At 42.6% G+C, this 24,466-nt stretch overlaps 1 protein-coding gene across 2 annotated transcripts in view; it reads left to right on the top strand.

Annotated features, from left to right (window-relative positions):
* The window catches only part of CHD7 (chromodomain helicase DNA binding protein 7), a 148,295-nt gene extending 127,280 nt beyond the window's left edge, over window positions 1–21,015 (top strand). The window contains exons 23-38 of one of the 2 annotated variants that reach the window (XM_066578291.1): window positions 2,979–3,138; window positions 5,572–5,661; window positions 6,821–6,924; window positions 8,317–8,446; window positions 8,544–8,616; window positions 8,785–8,842; window positions 9,954–10,179; window positions 10,260–10,468; window positions 10,588–11,259; window positions 13,439–13,599; window positions 14,487–14,714; window positions 15,417–15,860; window positions 16,345–16,563; window positions 16,701–16,841; window positions 17,253–17,357; window positions 19,079–21,015. In XM_066578291.1, the coding sequence (XP_066434388.1) occupies window positions 2,979–3,138; window positions 5,572–5,661; window positions 6,821–6,924; window positions 8,317–8,446; window positions 8,544–8,616; window positions 8,785–8,842; window positions 9,954–10,179; window positions 10,260–10,468; window positions 10,588–11,259; window positions 13,439–13,599; window positions 14,487–14,714; window positions 15,417–15,860; window positions 16,345–16,563; window positions 16,701–16,841; window positions 17,253–17,357; window positions 19,079–19,975 (3,917 nt within the window). In that variant the 3' untranslated portion in view covers window positions 19,976–21,015. Of the gene's footprint in view, window positions 1–2,978; window positions 3,139–5,571; window positions 5,662–6,820; window positions 6,925–8,316; window positions 8,447–8,543; window positions 8,617–8,784; window positions 8,843–9,953; window positions 10,180–10,259; window positions 10,469–10,587; window positions 11,260–13,438; window positions 13,600–14,486; window positions 14,715–15,416; window positions 15,861–16,341; window positions 16,564–16,700; window positions 16,842–17,252; window positions 17,358–19,078 lie in introns of both variants that reach the window. The other variant, XM_066578290.1, reaches the window with a different exon arrangement.
* Window positions 21,016–24,466: the final 3,451 nt, after the last annotated feature.

Here is a 24,466-nt window from a genome sequence, read left to right as displayed (position 1 = left end):
TTCTGTGTGGTTCCGATTTTGGTGTCCACTGTTTATAAATGAGTATGCAAAGGTTAGGATGACAGAAGAATGCAAAATGGATCTGTTGAAAACCGATATAAACGGTATGAGGCAGAAACCAAATGATACAAAAAGGGCCATTTTTGTGACCGATCAGTCTACCAGATCTGTTTAAAAAAAACGGAAACTATGGGTTTGCGTTTGGTTTAGTTCTAAATTCGTTTTGCTATCCAAAAAAAAGATCTGGTTTTAAAAACGTAAAGTGAGATGTTGATGTGAACGACCCCTTATCTGACTTAAAATAAATACATTTTGTATGGAAAAAAAATCAAGCACCTACCGTGTTTCCCCGAAAATGACCTACCCTGATAATAAGCCATACCCTGAAAATATGACCTACCCTGATAATAAGCCATACCCTGAAAATATGACCTACCCTGAATGATAAGCCATTCCAGAATATAGGCCCTAGCTACACCAGGTAAAAAAAAACAATATGCAATACTCGCAGCCGCCTTCTGTGTGCTATGGTCTCACCGGTGGTGCGGCAGGCTGCTGTGTAATCCTCCCTGCTGTCATCTCACTCTGGTAAATGGGGCTTTAAATTCTCCCGCCTCCAGCAAGTAACACTGTGATTGGATGGAGTGCCAGCCAATCACAGCCATTCAGTGATGTCATTTACTGAATGGCTGTGAATGATCGAGCGACGTCTGTGATTGGCTGGTGCTTGATCCAATCACAGCACTTACTTGCTGGAGGTGAGGGAATTCAAAGGCCCGTATAGCAAAGAGAGATCACAGCGGGGAGGGTACACAGCAGCCTGCCGCACTGCCAGTGAGACTATAGCGGGAAACACAGATGCCAGCTGCTAGGGGAGTATGCGTCCCCCACCCCACCCTGAAAATAAGACATTGTGCCTCTTTTGGGGCAAAATTTTATAGAAGACATTGCCTTATTTTCGGGGAAACACAATAGTAAGGTTTGTCATTTTGAGGCAAAACTCGGCATGCAGTTACATCTCAAGCAGATATGCAAATGATTAGAGTTGTCACCAGAGGCCCTAAAAGTGGTTCCACTCTTTGCAATTAAAATGCTCTCAGAGGCTCCTTGGGTGTGGTGGCCTCTTCCGCTTGAGTAGAGCTTGTTGACCACTAGATACCTCTATGACGCAGAGAAGAGCTTTTTTTCGCCAGTTTGTCAGGGGCGTATTATTGGAAATCAAGAAGCTGGATGGTCGTATCAATGAATTGCCCGCCCCCTGGGGCATTCTGACCCGAGTGTTAGGAGGTGTTGGGACCAGTAGGTGCGTGAGGGCATGCACACAAGGAAACTGGGCTCAGGATGTCCTTAACAGACCCCCAGTAGAGAGGATCATCTGATCATCCGACAAGCACCAGCAGCTTCAACTGTTTTGTTGTCTGCGATCCAGGGACAGGTGGCACCATTATTACAGGCGCCTGTGGCGGAACCATTTCCAGGCAATTGGCTGAAGGACATTTGGTTTCATTGTGCCCATTAAGTGTGCTGCCTCTGATACCCACCCACCGTTGCCTCTGTTTGCAGTGGTGTCATAAACGACGGGAGTAGACTGCTACGGAGTGGAATTGGGTTGTCTTCAGTGACAAATCCTGGTTTAGTTTGGGCACTGAAGACTGCCATGTTCATATCTGGAGTCCTACGGATGAGGACCTCAAACCCTGCCTTTGCTGATGGTGTGATGGTCTGGGGGGCATTGGCATACAACAGCCAGTCACCCCTGGTAGTGCCATGGTGGACAATGACAGCTCAGTGATATGTTTAGAACATCCTGCAGCCACATGTGTTTCCTCTTATGGCGGCTTCCAAGAGGCATTTTCCATCAGGATAATGCTCAGCTGCACACAAGTGTGTCAAAACATTGACAAACTTCCATGGCCTGCCTAGTTGCCAGATTTATCGCTCATAGAACATGTATGGAACCATCTGGGATGCCAACTATGACCACCTACGAGTTTGGATGATCAAGTGGCTCAGTTACAGCAAATGTAGATCAATGCACTGCAGCATACCATAAGGAACCTGCATGCCTGCCTGTATCACATCTTGTATCCAAGCTAGAGGCGTTACAACAGGGATCTAGAGCCTTCCTTCAAGTTTTAAGCTTTTCACATTAAACTATCCTTTTGCTCTGATATTGTATTCACTTATTTATAACAACGTTCGAATCACACAGAGAAAGTTCCATTGGATTCCAACAACTCCTTCTAGGGAATGGACTGTTTTTTTCTTGACAATGAGTGTAAAAACAGATACTATTAGTATAAAACGGGAAAAAAAAAAAGAGACTCCTTGTTTTCCTCGGTGATCTAACACTGAAACTCCCATAGTCCTCTGCTTATAAGCACCCAGCATGTGACTGTTGTCCAATGTCATTGGGACTGAAAGACTCAAAAGTGTATTGGAACCTATTGACTTTCCCTTGACAGATTATGTTGGAAGCAAAAACGATCAGGCGTTTCAATATCGGCGTCCAATTTTTCTTTCTGTTCCCCTGGAGATAAGTCAGTCAGAGCTGTCCAACTGTAGCCTTCTCCACTAAAACAGGTGGACATTCTGCCAAACCAAACATTCATGTGTTTTGGGAAGTCGGTGGAAGTAGTGGCCAGTCTACCGGAAAGTTCGTCGGACAGCTGCTGAAGGTGTATAGGTGCCTTTAGCCCTTCGTTTTCTGTTTTTGGCCTTGGCTGCAGTAGTGTACATATACATTTTCTAGGCCACAAAGCTTTAGAGCGGTCTAATTGTAGAATTTCTTTTTGGAGTGCGTTTGGTAGTGAATGGTACTTGAATCAAGTTGTCCATACATCTCTTCTCGACTGATTTGCATACCACACTTATGCAATACATAATGTGCCGTGTTATGACATAAATCCGATCTTTAAAAAGTTCCTGATGCTTTTTGTGTACAGCTGCACATCGTGATGAGTTGTGTCTTCCTCTAGGTCTCTCTGCTCCAGTACCCAGAGGACGGAAAGGAAAGAAGGTGAAAAGCCAGAATGCTCAGCCTATGCTCAAACATGCGGACTGGCTTCAAAGCTGTAACCCAGATGCCTTGTTTCAGGAGGATAGCTACAAGAAGCATCTTAAGCATCACTGCAACAAGTAAGTAGGCAGAATGGCTTCCTTATAAGGTGTGACCACATGCCAGAGGCTAACGGCAGTGATTTCACACTCTGACCACAAAGAGGTCAGTGTTCAGTGCAAAGAATAAAGCTCCTGTAATAGATGTGAGAATTCTCAGTGAATTGGCTTCACAGTTTAGTTTTTGTGTGTTTTTTTTTTTTTTTAAATTTAATTTGTGGCGTAGTATTGCCATTAATTTAAAGGGATTTTCCCATTAAATATATTGATGAATGTCTGATCCTCGGGAATTGACCAATTGGGACCCCCAACACTGCTGAAATCTCTGCACCCTGAATGTGAATGGAGTGGTGGTGTGCATGAATGACCACCTCTACATTCACTTCTATGGAACAGAAGAAGATATCCCTACATCCTATAGAAGTGAATGGAGCCGTATTCATGCATTTGTACCACTGCTCCACTCACATGGGGCATTTAGGGTATACTGCAGTCCCAGCTGTCAGATGCCCAGCTATAATGCATGTATCCCCTATCCTTTGGCTAGGGAAATTTAATATATTTTAGTGGGAAAACCTTATAAAGAACAACACACATTAAAAATTATTCTGAATACCTCTATGGCTGCCTTGACTTTAGATATGTTCCTTTTGTGTTCTAATTATGTGGGTTAAAGAGCTATACACGATTAGCAAAACATAACTGCTTTCTTCCAAGAATGGCACCACACCTCTCCAGAGGTTGTGAGTGGTATTGCAGCTCAACTCCACTCAAGTGAATGAGACTGAGCTTGCAGTACTGTTCTGGGCCACTGCACAATGTACAGTGCTGTGATACTTCTGTCACACAGAGAGAGACAGCTGTTCGGTGAGGGCGCCAAATGTCAAACTCTTGCAGATCTGGTAATGATGACCTATCCTAAGGATTTGCTCAATCACAATTGCTGAAAATGTTCATACTTGGGCCAGAAGGATTGCGATTAATTTCCTTACTGATACATCCCACTACGGTAACCTATAGCAGGCTGTGTAGCTGACATTGTGTCCAGATATTTCGAGAGGTATTGAGCGCTGCAGCAAGGGCGTCTATCCCCTCATTAACCATAATACGTATTGTCCAAAGGACTGCCACCTGCAGAGAGATGACGTCTCAGCTCACAGACCACGAATGGCTTCTGCTGCTCAATACCACCTAGTGAGGCTGCATGTCGGCATAGATAAATGAGACGGCCATAACCCACGGACCGGCATTCAAGCAGAATCTCCTCAACATCTGGCTAACCACTAGTCTCTGAAATAATGCATGTAGCTATTAATTATACGGCCAGGACTCCAAGCTGTAGAATCCCAATAACTGTGATTACTACGTGTAATAGAGTATCATTCTGGTCTTTCCTGTTGCAACGTTTAATACAAACCGAAGTCTTAGAATAGTCCACAGTATTTAAGGACCTGCATGCATTTTTAGTTTACCCTATAAAACGGCCACTTCTGCTGGTTGAGTCGGACATTTAAACGTCTTTGCGCGGTAAACCCGAAAACAGACCGGCATTTTTTTTTTTTTACATTGGTTTTGCATTAAAAACCTAGAAAGCTGTCCGTAAGAGTAGCAGCAGCGCACCGAGCAGCTGACGTCCCCGATCACCCCTCCTCTTCCCTGGCATGTAATGCGAACTTCACCATTTAAGTTCTGGCAAGGGTGCAGTTAATGGAGTTTAGTCTCTAGTTTTGAGTGGTTTTGCTTGAAAGAGCCGCCTGAAGTTCACCTGCAAAGTGACATTGACGTTCCCCCACTGCAGCATATAGTTAAACCTGGCAGTCTCTGCGGACTTCCTGCAAGGACAGGCTGCAAGTGGTTCTAGCTCTATAAAACTGGCTTTCTTACAGAAAACAAATAGTTATATAATCCGAAAAACCCACCATCCCATTGTGAGGGTTTATTGTTCAGTGGTTTAAAAAAAGACAGGAGGAAAAAAAAACAGATTATAGATCTCGTTTATCCTTGCAACTTCTGATGTGCTTCCAAAAATGGTATTAAGGCAGCAGCTGAGGAAATTTTATGAGATAATGAAGCAGAACAGTTACTGAAAGCCATCTGCTCAGTTGTTTACAAACTTGCTCCAGTACTTCAGAGGCAGCGGTGCAGTACGTGTCTGAACTTCACAAGCTGCACTAGGTAGGACTAAATGTAATGCGCCTGGGTTGGGCCCAGCCTGCTCCCTCCCTGTGCAGCGTGAGCGGTTGCCAGGCAGGCCCGTTGGAAGCCAGCAGAAAGCACCACACAGAGGTGATTATATGCCACCATCTGTCACGCTTCAAGCCTACCATACAGCATGGCTAATCAGCCTTGGCAGGATGATGGATGAACAGCAGCAGCTGCCAAAAGCCACTGTTGGCAAACAATTCTGAAGTTAAGAATTTCTCCCCTCACCCCCTCTCTTCTCTTCCTCTCCAGGGTCCTGCTGCGTGTCCGCATGCTGTACTATCTCAGGCAAGAAGTGATAGGGGACCAAGCTGACAAAATCTTAGAGGGTGCTGACTCAAGGTTAGTGAATGTACGGCTTGTCCTTGTCACAGAAGAGCAAGGTCTGTACCTGCTGTTACTAATTATGCTGTACGGCTCTTACATTTTCTTGATTTTTCTCTTCAGTTTTATTTTCTGATTTTTGTTAACCCTTCGCCAACCATTTTTATGCTTTTTTTCTTTTCCCTTTTTGTTCTCTTTTTAAATCGATGCAGTGAAAAACAAGTATTCTTTTTTTTTTTTTTTTTCGGCCGTGTACTTCATTGTTACCATGGTTTAACTTTTTATTAAAATGGCAAAAAGGCCTAACCAAGGATACAATTAGACAGCAGTAGTAGAAGCTCTGATAGCGGTCGTGAATGACCTGTAAATCAATCCGCATAGGACAATGTTCGAATTTATGAAAACTGGTAGGTGGATTGAGGCTTTTTAGTGCAGTATAACCTCTGGATAGATCAGGATATTTACAGATGGACAGGAATAATGTTTTTAATGAGCCATTATGGTGGATTGGGCTTTCCACGCTATTGCCGATCTAGCGATTTGACTGAAATTCCTACTGTTGGGTAATTTTGTAGCTTCCATTGTTGCACTAGAGATACTCTGTACTAAACGCTATAGTACTTTACTCCTAATATTGAAGTCATTTTGCTGCTTTTAAAGGGGTAGTCTGGGCTGTTTTCAACTCATGACCCATCCTCTGGATAAGCCATCATTAGTTGGATGGAGGTACATCAGCTGATTTTCTGGCCTACTATCCAGCACAGTAGACCATACGTTGTCATCGGTAGACAAGGGTGAAGGTGGGAGCACCGATTTCACTCCTTTTGAAAGCAACGAGAGCGCTGCTCTACTATTCCACTTCCTGGTCCTGTTAAGGACATCCTGTCCTGGACAGGAAGTGGAATAACAACCTGGCGCTCCCCATGATTTCAATGGGAGTGAAGTTGGTGCTCCCACTTCCTGCCCTGACCACTGATTTATATCTTCCGATACGCTGCACTGGATGGCTAGTTGAATCAATCATCTGATAGAACTAGGTGTCATGTGGTTGATCCCCATCTATCAACTACTGGTGGCCTATCCAGAGGATAGGTCATCAATAAAAAAGCCCGGACTACCCTTCTTAAATGCAAAATTTGCTTTTGATACATCGTCTGTTTTTGTCTTTCTTGTACAGTGAAGTAGATGTGTGGATACCAGAGACATTCCATGCAGAAGTTCCTACTGACTGGTGGGACAATGAAGCCGATAAGTCCCTTTTAATTGGTGTCTTCAAGCATGGTACGTCCAGCTGAACTTCTGTTGGCTCAGGCTCCAACTTTTTAGATTCTTCAGGAACCTTAGTTGATGTTCAAAGGGGATTTTGATCTCTGAAATCTTGTTGGCCATGACGTAGTCCTCTAGTAACTGTTTCTTGGACGTCTTCCATTTCTTGTTTGGTATTTTAAAGGAATTGTGGGAAAATGTTGGTCTTGTCCAAAAGCACTGACTCTTCCAGTCCGTTCTACTTTTCATTGACATTATTCCTTGAGATAGCGAAGATCTGGAAACTATTTCTCTTGTGAGACATCCAAGAGATGTGGGTGGGGAATGAAAATATTTAACACTGATCTATAAATAAAGTAAATCCATATTTGTAGTAATAATGGCCGAGCGGTGCTATAGATCTCCATAAACTTAGCTTCTAGCACTGCTTTCCTTGCTAACTCTGCCAACCAGTGTCAAAGTGGATGGTGGGCTTAACCTCTGCTATTAATCTGTACAAGTGCCTCCTGGGCTTTGTTCCAAGCAATATTTCACAAATGTCAGCGCCGAGAACTCCCAGCTCCCTTGAGTGGGATGCAGCCTTGTTAACTTTGAAAGGCTCGGGGATGCAGAGCTGGCATGATATATACAGTGAGCGATTCCTGATTATAATCCCAATTCTCTGGAGGTCGCAGGCGTATTCTCAGCAGCATGGCCTGACTAAAGGGGAGAATGATGGCTTATAAAACCTTTCATGATTACAGTTTGGCTCCAGGCTCTACAGCAGTTAGGAGAAGTGTGTTGTAGTACAAATCCTAATTGAATTGTGCTGTTCTGCCTATGTACAGCAGCCTCTTACTTTTCTCCTAAATGGGGGCCTCAGCTGAGGCTAGTCAGATCTTAAAATCATTCTCCTGCAGTGCACTGTTGGGATCTGCCATTTTCTATCTAGTCACTTCAGCCAGTTAAAAAAAGGAAAACAAGTGTGTTAAAACCGTAGAGGGAACAGTGTCATCCTTCTGACATACATCACATGAAACCTAATAAGACAGGTTCGATGGCCTTTCATATCACCCGTGTTCGCTGAGCGAGCGGGGAGGGAAGAAGAGCGGTGAAAAATTTAGGCCGGAGCTTGGCCAAACAATGGATTAGAATAGAGGGTGGGCAATGTGAAAGAAAAGCGTTTGCATTACTGTTCTTTTCCTGTCGTAGATGAAAATCAAATATATAGACAATGCTCTTCCTGTAATTGATGGTTACACATTCCTTTTTCCTTTCTTTGTGTTACTATAACTAAGGCGTAATGCTAAACAACATTCATATCGGGTGGAAAGCAAGTGGAAACAAAAGGCAGATTGCATTCCCCCTTTAACCGTATTTTAATACTTTCCCTCTCCTTACCTGAAATACATATTTACTCTTCTGCAGGGTATGAGAAGTACAATTCCATGCGGGCCGACTCGACTCTGTGCTTCCTGGAGAGAGTTGGTATGCCTGATGCTAAGGCAATCGCTGCAGAGCAGAGGGGGACAGATATGCTGGCAGATGGTGGAGACGGGTGTGTTACAATTTGAGCAATATTTGTTATAAATGGAAATGATGGATTTGATGGTAAAGCTTGTTTTCATTTTTTATTTATTTTTTTGCTTTGACAGAGGAGACTTTGACCGAGAGGATGAAGATCCAGAATACAAACCCACAAGGCTGCAGTTTAAAGATGATATTGATGTAAGGACATGCAGTTGCTTCTCAACATATGGAATTGTTGGAACACAAGGATTCTATTGTGACAACTTGGAAAACAAGTTAAAACATCAGCAGATTCTCTTTAGTGACAATCTCAGTAGTGTTTGTTTTTAGTACATAGTTTACTAAAATCCTTGTTTTCTTCCTCAGGAGTTTGCCAACTCTCCCCTAGAGGACAAAGACGACTGCATGGATGTGGACGCACAAGGTAAGAAATACCCGATGACATAAGCCCAGTGATGCAAGTCTGTTTGGTTGTGAAACATCAAGGGTGTTCTATCCTAATGTGAAATGTCAGATCTAACTTTTTAAATGGCAGTTTACCATTAAAGTGATCATCTTTTTTGGGACAAAATTCTGTCCCGGAGCAGGTAGGGACAGAATTTTGTATTCTGGGAATGTATTACCTGTAATTGTTCTTTTCTGCCAACTCTCCAATCCGCCAGTTTCTGGCCCTGTTTTTAGCTGTCCAGGAAGGTCACAGCAATTTTCAAACTACCCAATACACTCTCTGACTGGATAGTGCTGGTCACATGAGCAGCTTTGTCCAATCAGAGAGCAGGTATAGTGCATTGGTAGTCTAACGCTACCAATGCACTGTGGGGATTAGGTAGTCTGAAGAGGGCATCACCCATCTTCGACAGCCAAAAACAGGAGCCAGAACTGGAGGATCGTAGGGATGACAGAGAACAACTAGAGGTATTATAACACCCCCTGTGGTCCTGCGACACAATTTTGTCCTGAAACCGGAGGGTTGCTTTAACCTGCTTTTCGCACTATTACTGCACTGCTACAGTTTAGTGCTTATACCATTATTTTCGACCAGTGTTTCTCAACTCCAGCCTTCAAATACCACTAACAGTGGGTTTCTACACTGCTGTAACTGTATCTGTCCAAATGCTGCCCACCCATGGTAGCCAGTGGGTGCACAATCTTGCCGATAATGCTGGCAAGATTGTGGGGTCATTGGATGGACCGGGGTTCAGACCCATGCAGGTTATGATTTGTGAATTTCCTGTAGCGAGAACACAAGTGGCAATTTCTGATCCAATGACAAATATTAAATCATGTGCAATACTGAAAACATGTAGTGTTGTGGCGTAATTGAGGACTAGAATTGAGAGACCCCCATTTTATACTTTCTGACTGTGTATATCTGGATATACATGTGATACAGCCATGTATAATTCATGTAGTCTTTTCCTTTGTCCGGAGTTTGAAGTTGACCCGATAGTCCATCTATTTTATACTTTGGGGATAAAAGTGACTTAATAACTGTAGAAGCAGCAAAAGTGAAAGCAGCCTTGTTCTTCTTGCAGAAAAGTGTGGTGAAGGCAGTGCAGAGGGCAAACTATACTGGCCCAACACCTCGGCCCTCACCACCCGCCTGCGGCGGCTCATCACCGCCTACCAGCGCAGCTATAAGCGACAACAGATGAGGCAAGAAGCACAAATGAAAACCGATCGGAGAAGAAGGCGACCTCGAGAAGAAGTAAGGGCTCTGGAGGCAGAAAGGGAAGCGATTATCACCGAGAGGAGGCAAAAGTAAGTCCTTATACTTTGTTGATCTGTTTTCAGTCCTGATACCAATAAATGCATACTAACACAACTTTCGTTTTTGGAAGGTGGACAAGACGAGAAGAGGCTGACTTCTACAGAGTAGTGTCTACATTTGGCGTGATGGTGGACACTGCTAAACAAAAGTTCGACTGGAATCAATTTAGAGCTTTTGCCCGTCTTGATAAAAAATCTGATGAGAGTTTGGAGAAGTATTTCAACTGCTTTGTGACGATGTGTAGAAGAGTGTGTCGTATGACAAACAAGCCTGAAGATGGTATGTAAGATAGTTGGCAGCTTTGGGAATGGTCACTTTTCTGAAAGCTTAACCTCCGGTTATGGTCCAGGTTTAGGTTTTATTTATTCTTTACAATCTTTGTCTGTTTTTGTTGATAGATTTGTGTGATCTTTCAATGATTGAGCCTATAACCGAGGAACGTGCATCTAGAACACTCTACCGAATTGAACTTCTGCGCAAAATAAGGGAACAGGTTCTTCATCATCCCCAGTTGAATGAGCGGCTTAAACTCTGCCAGCCTAGCCTTGATTTACCAGAGTGGTGGGATTGTGGAAAACATGACAGAGACTTGTTGATTGGTGCTGCAAAACATGGCGTTAGTAGGACAGACTATCATATCCTCAATGATCCAGAATTATCTTTTCTGGAAGCACACAGGAATTTTGCTCAAAATAGAGGAAGTGGACATCCAAACATTCCCCTCCTTTTACCACCGGGTTCTAGTTATAGTGATACACCACCCATAATGCCCTCCACTCCTGTGAGGGATGAAAAAGCTGGAGAGCAGGAGGAAGTCAAGTCTGAAAAGACTGAAAATGTGGAAATGAAAGAAGAAGCAGACATTAAAGAAGAAGAGCAAGCAGAGTCTGATGAGAAGCCTGTAAAGCAGGAGATTGACCCTGAACCTGTCCCTATTAAACATGAAATTAAAGATGCAGAGATGACTCCAGATGTTGACCCAAAATCTAATTCGGAGAAGGGCTCGGAAGAAGATGAAGAAAAATTGGATGACGATGATGATAAATCTGAGGAGTCCTCTCAAGCAGAAGGTGAAATGTTTCATTGCTTTGTATTCTTGCTATGGTTTACTGCCATTTTGGAAATCAAGACGTCCTTGATCCTTTGGTCCTTTAGGAGTTTGAACCCACTTTTACTTTCTAGCTGAAAAGATCCATCAGCTTGCTGGCTATAACCTATGTAAATCAGTGGCAGCAATGTATATTAGCTTGATATGCATTTTAAATTACATTCTAGGGTTCTAGAACTCTTGGGCCCCCATAGAAAAACTTGGGGTGGCCGAGGGGAGGCTGGGAGCTCACGTCTAATAGTATTCTACTAGATCATCTTCATCACTTCTATTAGGTAATCTTTAACACAGTGGGCTTAGATACAGCAGCTCAGCTCTAATATACCGCTAAATATTGCAGTGACCATATAATAGATACCAGCTCTACACAGTGATTACAGCACAGTTTACCTCCAGTGGTCACAAGTTATGTTTCCTCTGATGAGGTCTGCTTTCAATACTCTAATCTATCCAGGTCCTGGCCATTATGAAGACTAATCCACAACTGGTCTCTGCACACTCTTTCCATCCTGCTGCTATCCCCAATGCATTTCTCAATGCCATCCATATTAATAGTGCCCCCTCTGTGGCCTTGACTTGGTAATAATGCCTCTCTATAGCCCCTTTAGTAACAAGCAAGTGGCTCTTGCTTAGTAAGTGTCCCCCTTTTGTGGCTCCCATTTTTAGTAATAGTGCCCATCTTTGTGGCTGCCATTTAATAGTGACGCCACTAGTAAGGTTCAACCTGCTTAGTGCGTTCTTGACTAAAGCTCCTTGCAGACCTGGCTCAGCATTTATAAAGTGAGAACCCTGTATGCGCTACAAAATGAAGCTTTTAGAAGTTGTCAATACTTTTCTCTGACATGAAATGCAGCGGTAGAAGAGCAGGCTGAATTAGGGCAATAAGGGTATGTTCACATAGGACAGGTATGTTAACCCTTTCCAATCCACTGTCTGACATCTGAAGACATTATGATTTAAGGCTGTACAGCTCCGATGCTGGAAGACGTCCGTCGAGGTTCTCTTACTGTATATTGCCAGCCTCTCTGCTGTTGGAGTCTATCCAATGTGTCACCTCATGCAGTACTGGCTTTAGCCAGCAGATAGCGCCGTTGTATAACTGCAGAAAGAGTAAGCCCCCTAGGAAAACCAGGATGCAAATTGGATTGGAAAGGGTTAACACAGGACGGGAATGCTGCGGAATCTCCACAGTGGAAAATTCTGTGAATAATTTCTCAGCATTTCTACATCCAGATTTTGGCAGATGCATCACTTCACTCATCTACCAATTCTTTGCACTATTGGCGCAGCTTTTCACCCAGTACCCAGGAGGCCTCTAGCAAGCTCAGCGCCACTGGTCAGGTGAGGCAACATCCTCATCACCTGACCAAAGCTGCACTCGCTAGAAGGTGCCAGCTACCGGATGAAAGGCTGCGCTGATAACGCTCCCCTTACCTTCCAATTCCCTGTGCTGTTCTTGACCAAATGAGCTGCGAGTACACAGCTGATTTCAAGTCAACATCCACACCCATGGTGCAGATATTAACTGTTTTGGATGAGGGAATGCTGCAGAATTCTCTGCTGTGGAAATTTCGCAGCATTTCCGCCCTTTTGTAGATGTACCCTGAAAGGATTTTCCAGGATTTGAAAGACATTGTTGCTTACTTCCAAAAACAGTGCCACACCTGTTCACAGGTTGTGTGGGGTGTTGCAGCTCAGCCCCACTAACTCCTATAGAGCTCAGCTGCAATACCAGACATGACCTATGCACCTCGAAGAAAGCAGCCATGTTTTTCTACCATGGACAGTCTCTTTACCATAGCGGTTAGGGCCTTTTTAGTGCAAGGACTTGCGGTTTTAATAGTGTAGGTATCTGAGGAAGTTGCTGATGAATACAGGCTGTATTGATATAGAGTATATAGAAGCCCCTTCATTTTTTCACAATTCTGTAAAGCGTACTATAGACATTAGCTGTTCATTGGCAAATGCAGCCAATGTTGGTGGTCTTTGCACACGATTAAAGTCTATAGCCTTTATGGGAGAATGCGCTGTTGAGAGATCCCTCGAAAATTTAGCTGGATCGGCAAATAATTGCTTAATATCTTGGACCACCTCTAGACACAATTTTTTCCTATATATTAATGAACCCGTTATCGTTTCAGCTGGAATAACTTCTCAAGATAAAAACTTTGACGAAGAAAGCAACGCATCCCTGAGTACGGCCAGGGACGAAACACGCGATGCTTTCTTTCTGGAAGACTGTGATCAGCCTGGACTTCATATGCTTCGTGAGAGGACCTTTTCCTTCTCTTTCTGGCCCAAGGTAGGTCGCTCTTTCTGGTCTCCGATATACTCTTTAGTAATGGCTGTGATGTGCTCACTGTATGTTTTAGATTATAATAAGGCAAAAAAGCTTCCTAATCACCATGACATGGCCATCTGGTTATAAAAACAAGACACTAATAGGCTTATTCCTGTGGAAAGGAGGCGGTTTGCAGCAGCTGTTGTGCTCTGGTTGTGGTCTTTGAGCAGTGTCTCTGTTTTTTCTGAGGTTTTGCTTAAATTGCCTAAAAAAATGCTATGGAGACATGGCAGTGGGTCTCGCACAGTTACTGTTGGAAATGTATAGGTTTGTTTGAAACAACTTAGGAAGTCGGAGGGTTGTGTAAAGTTTTTTTGTTTTTTTTTCTGTTAAATGAGGGCTATGCCGTGGAGCAAATTGAGTGACCGAGGATATGGAATCAATGTTGACATTCTGTAGATATGGGGAAGTTTTTATAATGTTGAACTTTATCAGTAGTGACGCTAATGAGGAACCGCTTAGAAAACAAGGCCGGTGTGCTCTGAAGAACTCTGGCGATCGCTTGATACTGGAAGCAGATGTTTCTTTCTTTGCTCACCAGCTGATGATTGTAAGAAACAATGCTATACAGCCTCGAACAGTAGGAGTTCAGCGTATATGCAGACACTGCCTACTATTTTACCCCCTGCAGTAACTCTTCTTTTGTCTTCTTAATACACAAGGCTGAAAGAGCTTCTTAGACTCACACAGGTTAAATGAATGGTAACAAAAAAGTGGTTAGGAAAAAAAAAAGCTTTCTCTGAATACTGGGCAAGAATTACTTTATCTCTGTTGAAATCGAAAACATTGAGAGCAACTTACTAATTTTCTCCTGTCTTTTTTTTTTTTTTTATTCTTGTATGATGCAGGATCGTGTGATGATCAATCGATTAGACAACATCTGTGAGACTGTACTGAAAGGAAAATGGCCAGTAAATAGACGCCAGATGTTTGAGTTCCCGGGGCTCATCCCTGGGTACACACCAACTGCCGTGGACAGCCCGTTGCAGAAGAGAAGCTTCGCTGAACTCTCCATGGTGGCCCAGGGCAACTTCAGTGGAAGTGAAGATATCAGTGCTTCTCCACAACTGTCTCAGGCAAGTTATGCTGACTTGTGTGCTGGTATTTGTTTGTAATTTACAGTGTGTTCTGCAGTTTTTTGTTTTTAACATCTTTCTTGAAAAGTTCCATTTTTGTATCCTGCGACAAAAGTTCACATATCGGGGTAGTTTGTGGGACGCTTCTTGTTTTTGTTGTGTGGCTACCAAAAATGGTCACCACCTTCTGCATAACATTATGCTTGTGTATGACTGTACACATTGGGACATATGTAATGTACCATTATGCCGTAATCTTCAAATTGCTGCTGTACTAATAAATATAGACTGTTTTCGGTAAGGCATTTCTTCTGACTGGTTCGGACATGGACCACCATCTTTCAATCCCATTGAGTGTTTGCAATCGTCAGTGTTCCTGTAGCTTTGTTTTTACTGCTGTTTGCTAGTTCCAATCCCCCTACCAGAGGATGCCTAAACACATGGGTAACAGAAGGAACCGCTCTGCAGACTTGAGGGGCCTTAGTACTAGGAAGCATGAACTTCAACCACACCACTAGTGACCACCAAACCAGCAGAAGCTGCAACAAGTTGTAAAACCTTGTTGTAAATGTTCATGCAATTCTTGCATCAAGTCTCAAATGTGGTTTCTTCTTTCTGTTGACTGCCATATTCCATAATGTTACAGTATTGATTCTTTTTGTTTTGGGTGCTTAATATTGACAGTCTTTTATCCATTCCCAGGATGCTGCATTGAGCCTGTCTGTACCACATAGGCGCAGGCGGAGAAGAAGGAAAATTGAGGTTGAAGCGGAAAGAGCTGCCAAGAGGAGAAATCTTATGGAGATGGTGGCTCAGTTGCGTGGATCTCAAGTGGGAGCAGAAAATGGACAAGAGTCTGTTGTGGATTTATCAAATGCCTCCAGGGAGGCAACAAGTTCTACCTCAAATTTTGCATCTCTTACTCCTAAGTTTATCTTGCCTAATTCCTCCACCCCCGTCTCCGATGCCTTCAAAACTCAAATGGAGCGACTGCAGGCAGGTCTTTCTTGCACACCAACCAGGCATCTTCTCAACGGTTCTTTAATAGATGGAGAGCCGCCAATGAAGAGGAGAAGGGGAAGGAGGAAAAATGTGGAAGGTCTCGATCTTCTGTTTATGAGCAACAAAAGAAGTTCATTATCTGCGGTAAGGAAACACAATGTACTGCTGAAGTACCTAAAGCTAGGAAGTCGGACGTTTTATCCACAGGGTAGCTTACTATTTAAACTAGGCCATAGAAGTAAATGATTAATACTTTTCTGAATTTGTCATGTTCTTGACAATTTTTTTTGTGCAAATGGGACTTGTCACAATTATTGTATCGCTACCATTAACCCTTTCCAATCCACTGTCTGACCTGTGCAGACCTTATGATTTAAGGCTGTACAGCTCGAATGTTGGAAGACCTCCGTCAGGGTTCTCTTACTGTATATTGCCGGCCTCTCTGCTGTCGGAGCCTATCCAATGTGTCACTTCATGCAGTACTAGCTTTAGCCAGCAAATAGCGCTGTTGTGTAATGGCAGAAAAAGAGTAAGCCCCCTAGGAAAACCAGGATACAAATTGGACTGCAAAGGGTTAAGATGCAGGTAGCTCCCTTAATTTGACATACTATTTTTGTCTCTCAAGGAGGATACTGATGTGACCAAAGCATATGAGGAAGATATTGAAATGCCACCAGCCAGAAACATTCCATCTCCTGGGCAGCTGGAGCCAGAAACCCGGATCCCCGTTATTAATTTAGAGGATGGGACCAGACTAGTGGGGGAAGATGCACCCAAAAATAAAGATTTGGTTGAATGGTTAAAATTGCATCCTACGTACACTGTTGATATGCCAAGTTATGTACCAGTAAGTACAACATACTGTATGAGATTTTAGATCTAAATCTAGAATTATCAAAAATTGTTTTTACATGTTCTATATGCTGTTATAATTAATTTTTATTTATTTTTAACCAAAAACTGTATTTTCAATGTCTCGAACAGAAGAGCACAGAGATGTTGTTCTCCCCATTTCAAAAGCCGAAGCAGAAACGTCATAGATGTCGGAATCCTAACAAACTGGATATTAATACATTAACGGGAGATGAACGAGTGCCTGTAGTCAATAAACGAAATGGAAAAAAGGTAATGGCCATTGAAAAAGTACTGGCCTTTTTTTTCCCCACTGTTGCTTCACGCAGGATGTTGCACACAGTCCTTAAGGAGCAATACATGCATTATCTCATAAAAATAAGTGTTCAGATGGCTGGAAATATGAAGTCTTTCTGTAGTAAGTACTGCTTGCTGCCGGTTTTATTGCTATAAGAGGTTGGGACTTAGCTGCAATACCAATCACTTCTCCATTGGAATAGAAGGGATCGGTTTCTGTAAAGAAAAAACACCATTGCCTCCATCGTACACTATCCACTTTAAGATCTTGCACCATTGATGCTACAGTATCTTGACAAAACGGCAAAATGGGCTTTCTCTTTTGCTTTATTGACACAAGTAGTTCAAAAACGTATGTTCCACTGATTTTTCCTTTTCACATTACAGATGGGTGGTGCAATGGCCCCTCCTATGCGGGATCTTCCTCGCTGGTTAGAAGAGAACCCCGAGTTTGCTGTAGCTCCAGATTGGACAGATATTGTTAAGCAGTCTGTAAGTATAATGCAGTTAAATCTTGTGTTTAACCTACCTGCCTATTGATGACCTCAGAGTTCATGATTTCTGAACCTTTTGATATTGGGAGCTCAATTGTGACATGTTAAAAACATGTTGTTGATATTTTGCAATCTGCGACTTGTCTAAGGGTTGACCATACACATTGGATCTAGCTTGTCCAAACCTGCTCATCTAATCTGTGATGAAGGCCTCCCAACTGCTGGCAGGGAATATCTGGCAGCTGGTCTCTCCCCTTCCTGCATGCATGTGTTTGGGGATATCGGATGGGATACTAGGGGCACTGCAGAGGTATTGTTAATTTTCCCATTTGTAGACCCAGTTGAGGACCCCAGGAAGAAGGGAGAAGCTATTTTGAACCACTTATGCCTTCTACTTTCTAGGCTACATGGCGCTTAATGAGACCTATGTACTAAAGAAAGCGGAAATGTTTGTTCCACTATGATCACGTGACCGCCGGGTGCCCCCCTATTGGAGCAGAGCTGCTGCGTCCTAGCAGATCCTGATCAGCTCTGCTAGTGACTACTGTCACTACAGGGGAATGTTTTTCCTGTAACTGGGGCTCCTATAGATGCTCCAGCTACAGGGGAAAAAAATGTTTTTTGTTTTTATTTTAATGTGAATGACCCCCATAGGTCTTATATATGACATCATGGGAGACATGGATGTAAAAAAAAATAGTTACAAAAATAAGTTAAAAAAGATTAAATATAAAAATAAAAAAAAGTAAAAATATATACATAAAAAAAGAAAGCGATCCGATGCCAACCAAAACCATTGCCATATGTGCCCTGTAATCCCAAACTACAAATTATATATCAAAACGTCCAAAACAAAATAGACAACCCATTCCCATACTTTATGTTAGCATAAATATACTAATTTTAAAAATAAACTATAAATTTATTTTTTTCCTAGCGTTTTACCCCCAATACAACAAAAAAAATGGTGAATATTAAGTCCGTGAAAAAAAGCTTATAAAAAATAGCCCTATATGGAGCGGAAACAAAAACTGAGCAAAAATAATGTTGGTAGCTGAAGAAAGAAAAATAGAATAGCAAAAGAGTATGCTTGAGAAAGGCAAGAACTATGTTGCCGAAACGCGTCGTATACATTAAAGATATCCTATGGACCGAAGAGTCTACCATTGATCCTTTTGGGTTCCGGAGCTCGGGGATTTTTCCATTGTTTGTATACTACATTTAGACTACACGGCCCGTGAGTGGGCTGTATCCCGAGGAAGTCTCTCCGGTTATCTGGATCGGGAACCCAGAGTGGTTGAAAAGCTTTCAGGGATATCGGGTGCCAGTGGGTTCTCGGTCCTGAGAATTCCACTGAGCACCAGGTGAGTACTCACTAATACTCACTCCATATCAGCTTGCATTTTTTGATGAAGAGGTGCTGATATATATATTTTGTACTTTGGTAGCAAAACCGCCACATGGGTAAAATCCCCAAAGTGTCTGGTCCTTTAGGACCTAAGCACTCTGGTCCTTAAGGGGTTAAGGAGAAACTATACTCTTTCTGGGATATCAGGTGATGCAATGTTATGGGCAGCCTAAGTGTTGGAATCTTGGCCAATGAATAACTAACATGATTAATGGAATAAAAGTAGCACTTCAAGATGACATCCTAAACTAGTACTGATTTACTACTTCTTTTTTTTGTTTCTTCACCAATTCCAACTATTGTCTTTTTAGGGTTTTGTACCTGAGTCAATGTTTGACAGACTTCTGACTGGACCTGTTGTAAGGGAAGAAGGAGCTAGCCGAAGAGGGAGAAGGCCAAAAAGTGAAATTGCCAAAGCAGCTGCAGCGGCGGCTGCTGCTGCTGCAGCCTCAACGTCCGGAATAAACCCGTTACTGATGAATAGTCTGTTTGCTGGAATGGATCTCGCCAGTCTTCAGAATCTTCAGAACCTGCAGTCTCTCCAACTTGCCGGTCTTATGGGGTTCCCTCCAGGTCTCGCAACAGCTGCTGCAGCTGGAGGCGATTCTAAAAACCCTACCGCAATGCTGCCTCTGATGCTTCCAGGCATGGCGGGGTTGCCCAACATGTTTGGGCTTGGTGGACTTCTAAATAACCCCTTAGCAGCTGGCAGTGGTAATTCTACTAATGCTTCCAGTCAAGGAGAAACTGAAGATGGCACTTCGAAGTCTGATGAGAAGAAGGCAGAAACTGATGAGGACGGTAAAGACTCCGAGAAAACTACAGACGCTGTTAATGCTACTGACTCCAGTGCTGCTGCTGCTGCTACTACCACGGCTGGGTTAGCTGCAAATCCTCTGGCCTTCAGTCCTTTCCTACTGTCCACCATGGCTCCAGGCCTGTTCTACCCATCCATGTTTCTACCTCCAGGGCTTGGGGGATTGACACTGCCTGGTTTCCCATCACTAGCTGGACTTCAGAGTGCTGTAAGCTCTAGTGAAGAGAAGGCCACTGACAAAGGGGAAGCGGAGAGCCAGGAAGCCAGTGATGTAGAGGACACCCTGGACAAAACTGCAGATTCATCCGTTTTGGAAGATGAAACAGCACATGGAGAAGAAATGGACTCACCCAGTGCCGGGGATGAAAATGACAAGGACAACGATGAATAACGGTCTCAGTTACAGTGTTCTAAAAAAAAAAAAAAAAAAATTTTTTTAAGTGGTAGTCCTACTGTTTACACTCACAGTAAATGTCCATAACTAGTTTTTATAAGCTGTTCTGTAAAATAGTATAGCAAAGCAAAAAAAGGAAAAAAAAAATCCAAGTCATGTCACACGGATGTGTCAAAAAGGTATTTTGGTCATTAAGTATTGTGCAGTGCATTATTTATAATTTCTTGCATACGTTTTTTTTTTTTGGAGGACAGATATATTTTTTTTTCTAAAGGAAATTTACATAATGCGCTGCAGCGGTTTATTTTTAATAAATTTTTTTTTTACCCGTTGGTATTATGAAAGCAGCAACTTTTTTTTTTTTTCTTTTTGGAATAATGGTGCAAATCGAAGGACAGGCTGCTTAAGGAATTATGAAGTTATTTATCTTTTTTTGTCTTTTTGTTTTTTCTTTTGCTGTGAAGGTCAAGATGAATTTCTTACATATCATTACCTTTTTTGACTGTATATGAGGGTTCCACACACACAAAACCGTTTCAGACAATCTCCATGATGTAGTGACGTCTCTGTCTTAGAGGCACAGCAATACAAGGCAGCTGTTGAATGTGAAAAGTTATCCTATTATTTTATTTTTACTTTTATTTTTATTTCTTTTTTTAACACACTCACTGCTAAAGTCGTTACAGGACAAATACTACAGTTAAGTCGTCTCATGAATTTTATAATGCACTGGTTTAAGCATAAAATTAAAATCAGGTACCTTTTTGTTTTTTCCTTTTTTTTTTATTTTTAATTTAAAGGACTTTGTTACTTTAGCCACAAAGCTAAACAGCATTACCTCAACTCTTAACTAGCCTTGAAGTTTACAGACATGACTTTGTAAATGTTTGTGTTTATTTTTTTTTTCTTTGTTTTTTCAAAAAGTTTTTCTTTTTTTCGTTTTTTTGTTTGTTTTTTGAAACTGCTATCATGTAAGATAAACTGTAAATTGCTGCCAACAGTAGTAATGATGCTTTTAATAAAAGTGATCCATGAGATGCAGTGATGTAATTAGAAAAAAAAAACGTAGAAGTGTCTAGGGAAACCAAATCAGAACTGGTGTACACCACTTTATATTTTGTATTCACAATAGAAGCAAATACAGTATTATGGCTTTTGTATATTTTTTCCTTTTGATATCTCTCTAGTGGGTCGACAATTGCTTTTTTTTGTTTTTGTTTTTTTTTATGCTGGCGAGCTGCTTTATGGCAGCAAGTGGGAAGGAGGGCGAAGCAAATGTGCATTTTCTGTGGTCGAACATTGCTATTTGCGTACACAATGACTGCACTCTCTTCCAAACGTCGTCAACCTGGGAGCTCTCTAGAAAACAAAAAGGTCCGCGCATGGAGATGGAGAACTCTTAGCAACAAAGGGGCAAAGGGAAAAAAAAAATGAGGCTTTAATAGGCACAATATGTAGGTCATTTATCTGTGGTTAATGGGTAGAAAAACAATAGAATGGTGTCAGCTAGAGACTGACTCAGTGGTATTCTGAGAACTTACATCGCCAGCAAGTACTGTGCCAAATAAACATGAAATGAGAACTGACCCAGTTTTCTGAAAACCAGAAGCTGTCCGACATAAAGTATTGATTCTTCCGCATCCATTGACCTCTGACATTACTCATAGAACGTGGTTACAGAACCATACAATTCTTCTGTGCAACTGCACAATGCAGCAATCATTCTAGCCCCATATGGCCACGAGAAGAGCCTTGCACGTCCGGTGTCCACCGCTATAATAAACTTGTAGAGTTCAGAGGGAAAGCTGTTTGAAATGACCACCCAAAGTTGTATTAAAAAGTGGCCCTCTTGGGGTGGGTGAGAGTCTTTTCAAAGAAGATGGTCGGAATGTATAACACAGGGTGGGCCGTAGAAAAGTAACTCGGCACCACACTCTTATGAAAGTTGCCTAATAGAAAAAAAAAATCTATATTTGTTGCCCATAGCAACCAATCACAGTGCAGCTTTCATTTCTTAAAGTATATTCATCATTTCACTCTTGGAGTGACTTGTGTGACCTGTGGGAGTGCAGAGTGCTCAGGCTGCAGCAGATGCAATGATGAAAAGATCAAGCACCAGCAGCCAGATCTCACATCATGTGACCAGACGTTTGAAGCAGATGTAATTGTGAATTAATAGTACAGTAATGATCACCTTAAAGGGGTTTTCCAAGGAGAATACTATTGATAACCTATCCTCGGAATAGGTCATCAATAGTTGATCGGCTGAGGTCCAGCACTTGAGATTCCGACCGATCAGCTGAGCAGGCGCATGCTGTCAGCGCCGCAATAACACAGAGGTTGGAGTGGAATCAGCGGAAGTCTCTGCTCCAACCTCTGTGTAGTGTCCAGTGCTTGTAACTGCAGGCTGGCGTCTCATTGAAATCAACCAAGCTGTGCCTGCAGTTACAAGCTCCGGCCACTATACAGTGTATTTGCGGCGCTGATGGTATGCACGCGCTCAGCTGATTGGTCAGGATCTTGAGCGACGGACCCTAGCCGACCAACTATTGATGATCTATTCTGAGGTATTATCCCTGGAAAACCCCTTTTTAGGTTTTAAAAAATTCACAGAGGGCTAACAAAAATGCTTCCATCATCAGTCTATACATACTTCTAAATAATCCACAGACAGAGAAATGGCTTTGGACTGATACATCTGTGCTGCTTCTGCATCCATTGTAATAATGCACAACTGTCCATCCAGAATAAATTGGATCAGAGCTAATGCGCTGGGCGCCACCATTTCCATGCCCTTCTTTTGCATGGAGCTCAGCTAGCACAATCAGAGAGTGCTCTGTGGAGTGTGCTCCAGTAATGAACTGTCAGAGCATGTGCTCTAGAAATGCTCCTGGCAATGATAAACAGCCAGAGCATGTTTTCTGCAATCCGAGCATTCTCCGAGTACAATGATGAATACGCCTTTCTTCTGCTGATTGAATGCTATAGACAACAAAGACCATTTTCTCTTAGACCACTTTCATAAGAGTATGGTACGGGGCTACTTTTCCATGGAACTGTAAATATGTCACAAGGAATCTCGCCCGGACAACGGAAGAGTCTTAAAGTGGCGGTCTTTGGACAGGGTGTATTGGTGTCTTTCCTAACATGACACTGGCCCTCTCGTAGCCTTGCTCTCCTCATCACAAGCACTGAGCGTCTGTGATTTTGCCTTATGGCGGTAATGTGGTGATTGATAAATGTATTGCTGAAACAAAGCAATCTTTGGGATATGCCTTACAGAGAAGACAAATGCTTCAGTCATATTCTGGTGTGAGGAAATTGCACAATCACCGAAATGTGGCTTGTCCGGATGATACAGATTGGTACTGATAGGGTTTTAATTGGCATTTTTGAGATTCCCCTTGATCAGTTCACAACAAAGTTCTGTATTTATTAACAGACATTACTACGTAAAGGTCCCTCTACACAGGTCAGCCATCGCAACAACTATCACTCCGGTGCCTTTACACAGTCGATCAGTAAATAGAGGCAGATCGCGCTGGTGATCTCTACCAGCTGCCCACCATTCACAGTGAACAGGCAGTCCTTTATATACTCACCGACTCCTGTTTACACTGAGTGAGAAGTTGCTCACTAGTTGCTTTGTTTTCGTGAGCTGAAACACCGGAACTAGTGATTTCTAGCTCGGTGGCCGTGTACATTGGAAAACTATTGCCGATGATTATTGCTTCAAGCGATTATTCAGGCGATAATCACATCGTGTAAAGGTACCTTTAGCTTCATCTGATGCCAGCTGCCTAGGGTTGACGTCGGAATCTTTTCTTTTTTTGCCTAAGGCTAATTTCACATGGGCGAGTGCCGTATTGGGCTGTGAATCACGGCTCGTTATCGCGCTCACCAACATGCGATTTTTTTTTATTTTTTTTTTTTCCCTGCAGATACAAGGCGTTTTTATCTCAAAATCCCATCACTTTGGGGAAGATCACGGAGTTTCTTCCATTGTTTTCAATGTGGAAACCTCACTTCGCACCGTGGGCACCTAGCATGTGGTGCGATGCTGCCACCTGCCCTGTTGAAAACAATGGGCTCTGCGATGCGAGGGCACGCCTAAAGATCGGAAGTGCCGTGATGCCGGAAAAAAATCGCTTATGTGTAGAACCGCATTCAAAAGAATGGGGTTCATATTCGTGTGAGATCTGTGCGTCTGAGCAATGCATAAATCTCATGTGATTTTCTTGTCCTAAGAAAACAAAGGCCGACCACATAAGACAAGGGTAAGCTTATAGTTATGGGTGCTAATATCAGATTTTTGCTTCCATTTTGGTGCAGCACAGCTTTGTGTATCGTGTCAGAGACAGGAATCGCACAGACTTAAAATGAATCCGTTGCATTGAAAGTGCGGTCTGTTCTGTGGGCAGCAGATTATAGAGCAGGAGCAGCTGAACATACTGATATATTACTATATAGCAGTCTGTTCAGCTCAAT

The sequence above is a fragment of the Eleutherodactylus coqui genome, chromosome 9 (genome assembly GCF_035609145.1).
Source record: "Eleutherodactylus coqui strain aEleCoq1 chromosome 9, aEleCoq1.hap1, whole genome shotgun sequence".
In the NCBI taxonomy this organism is placed as follows: domain Eukaryota; kingdom Metazoa; phylum Chordata; class Amphibia; order Anura; family Eleutherodactylidae; genus Eleutherodactylus; species Eleutherodactylus coqui.
Note: the sequence above shows the minus strand (reverse complement) of the source record. Positions and strands in the feature narration are given on the sequence as shown.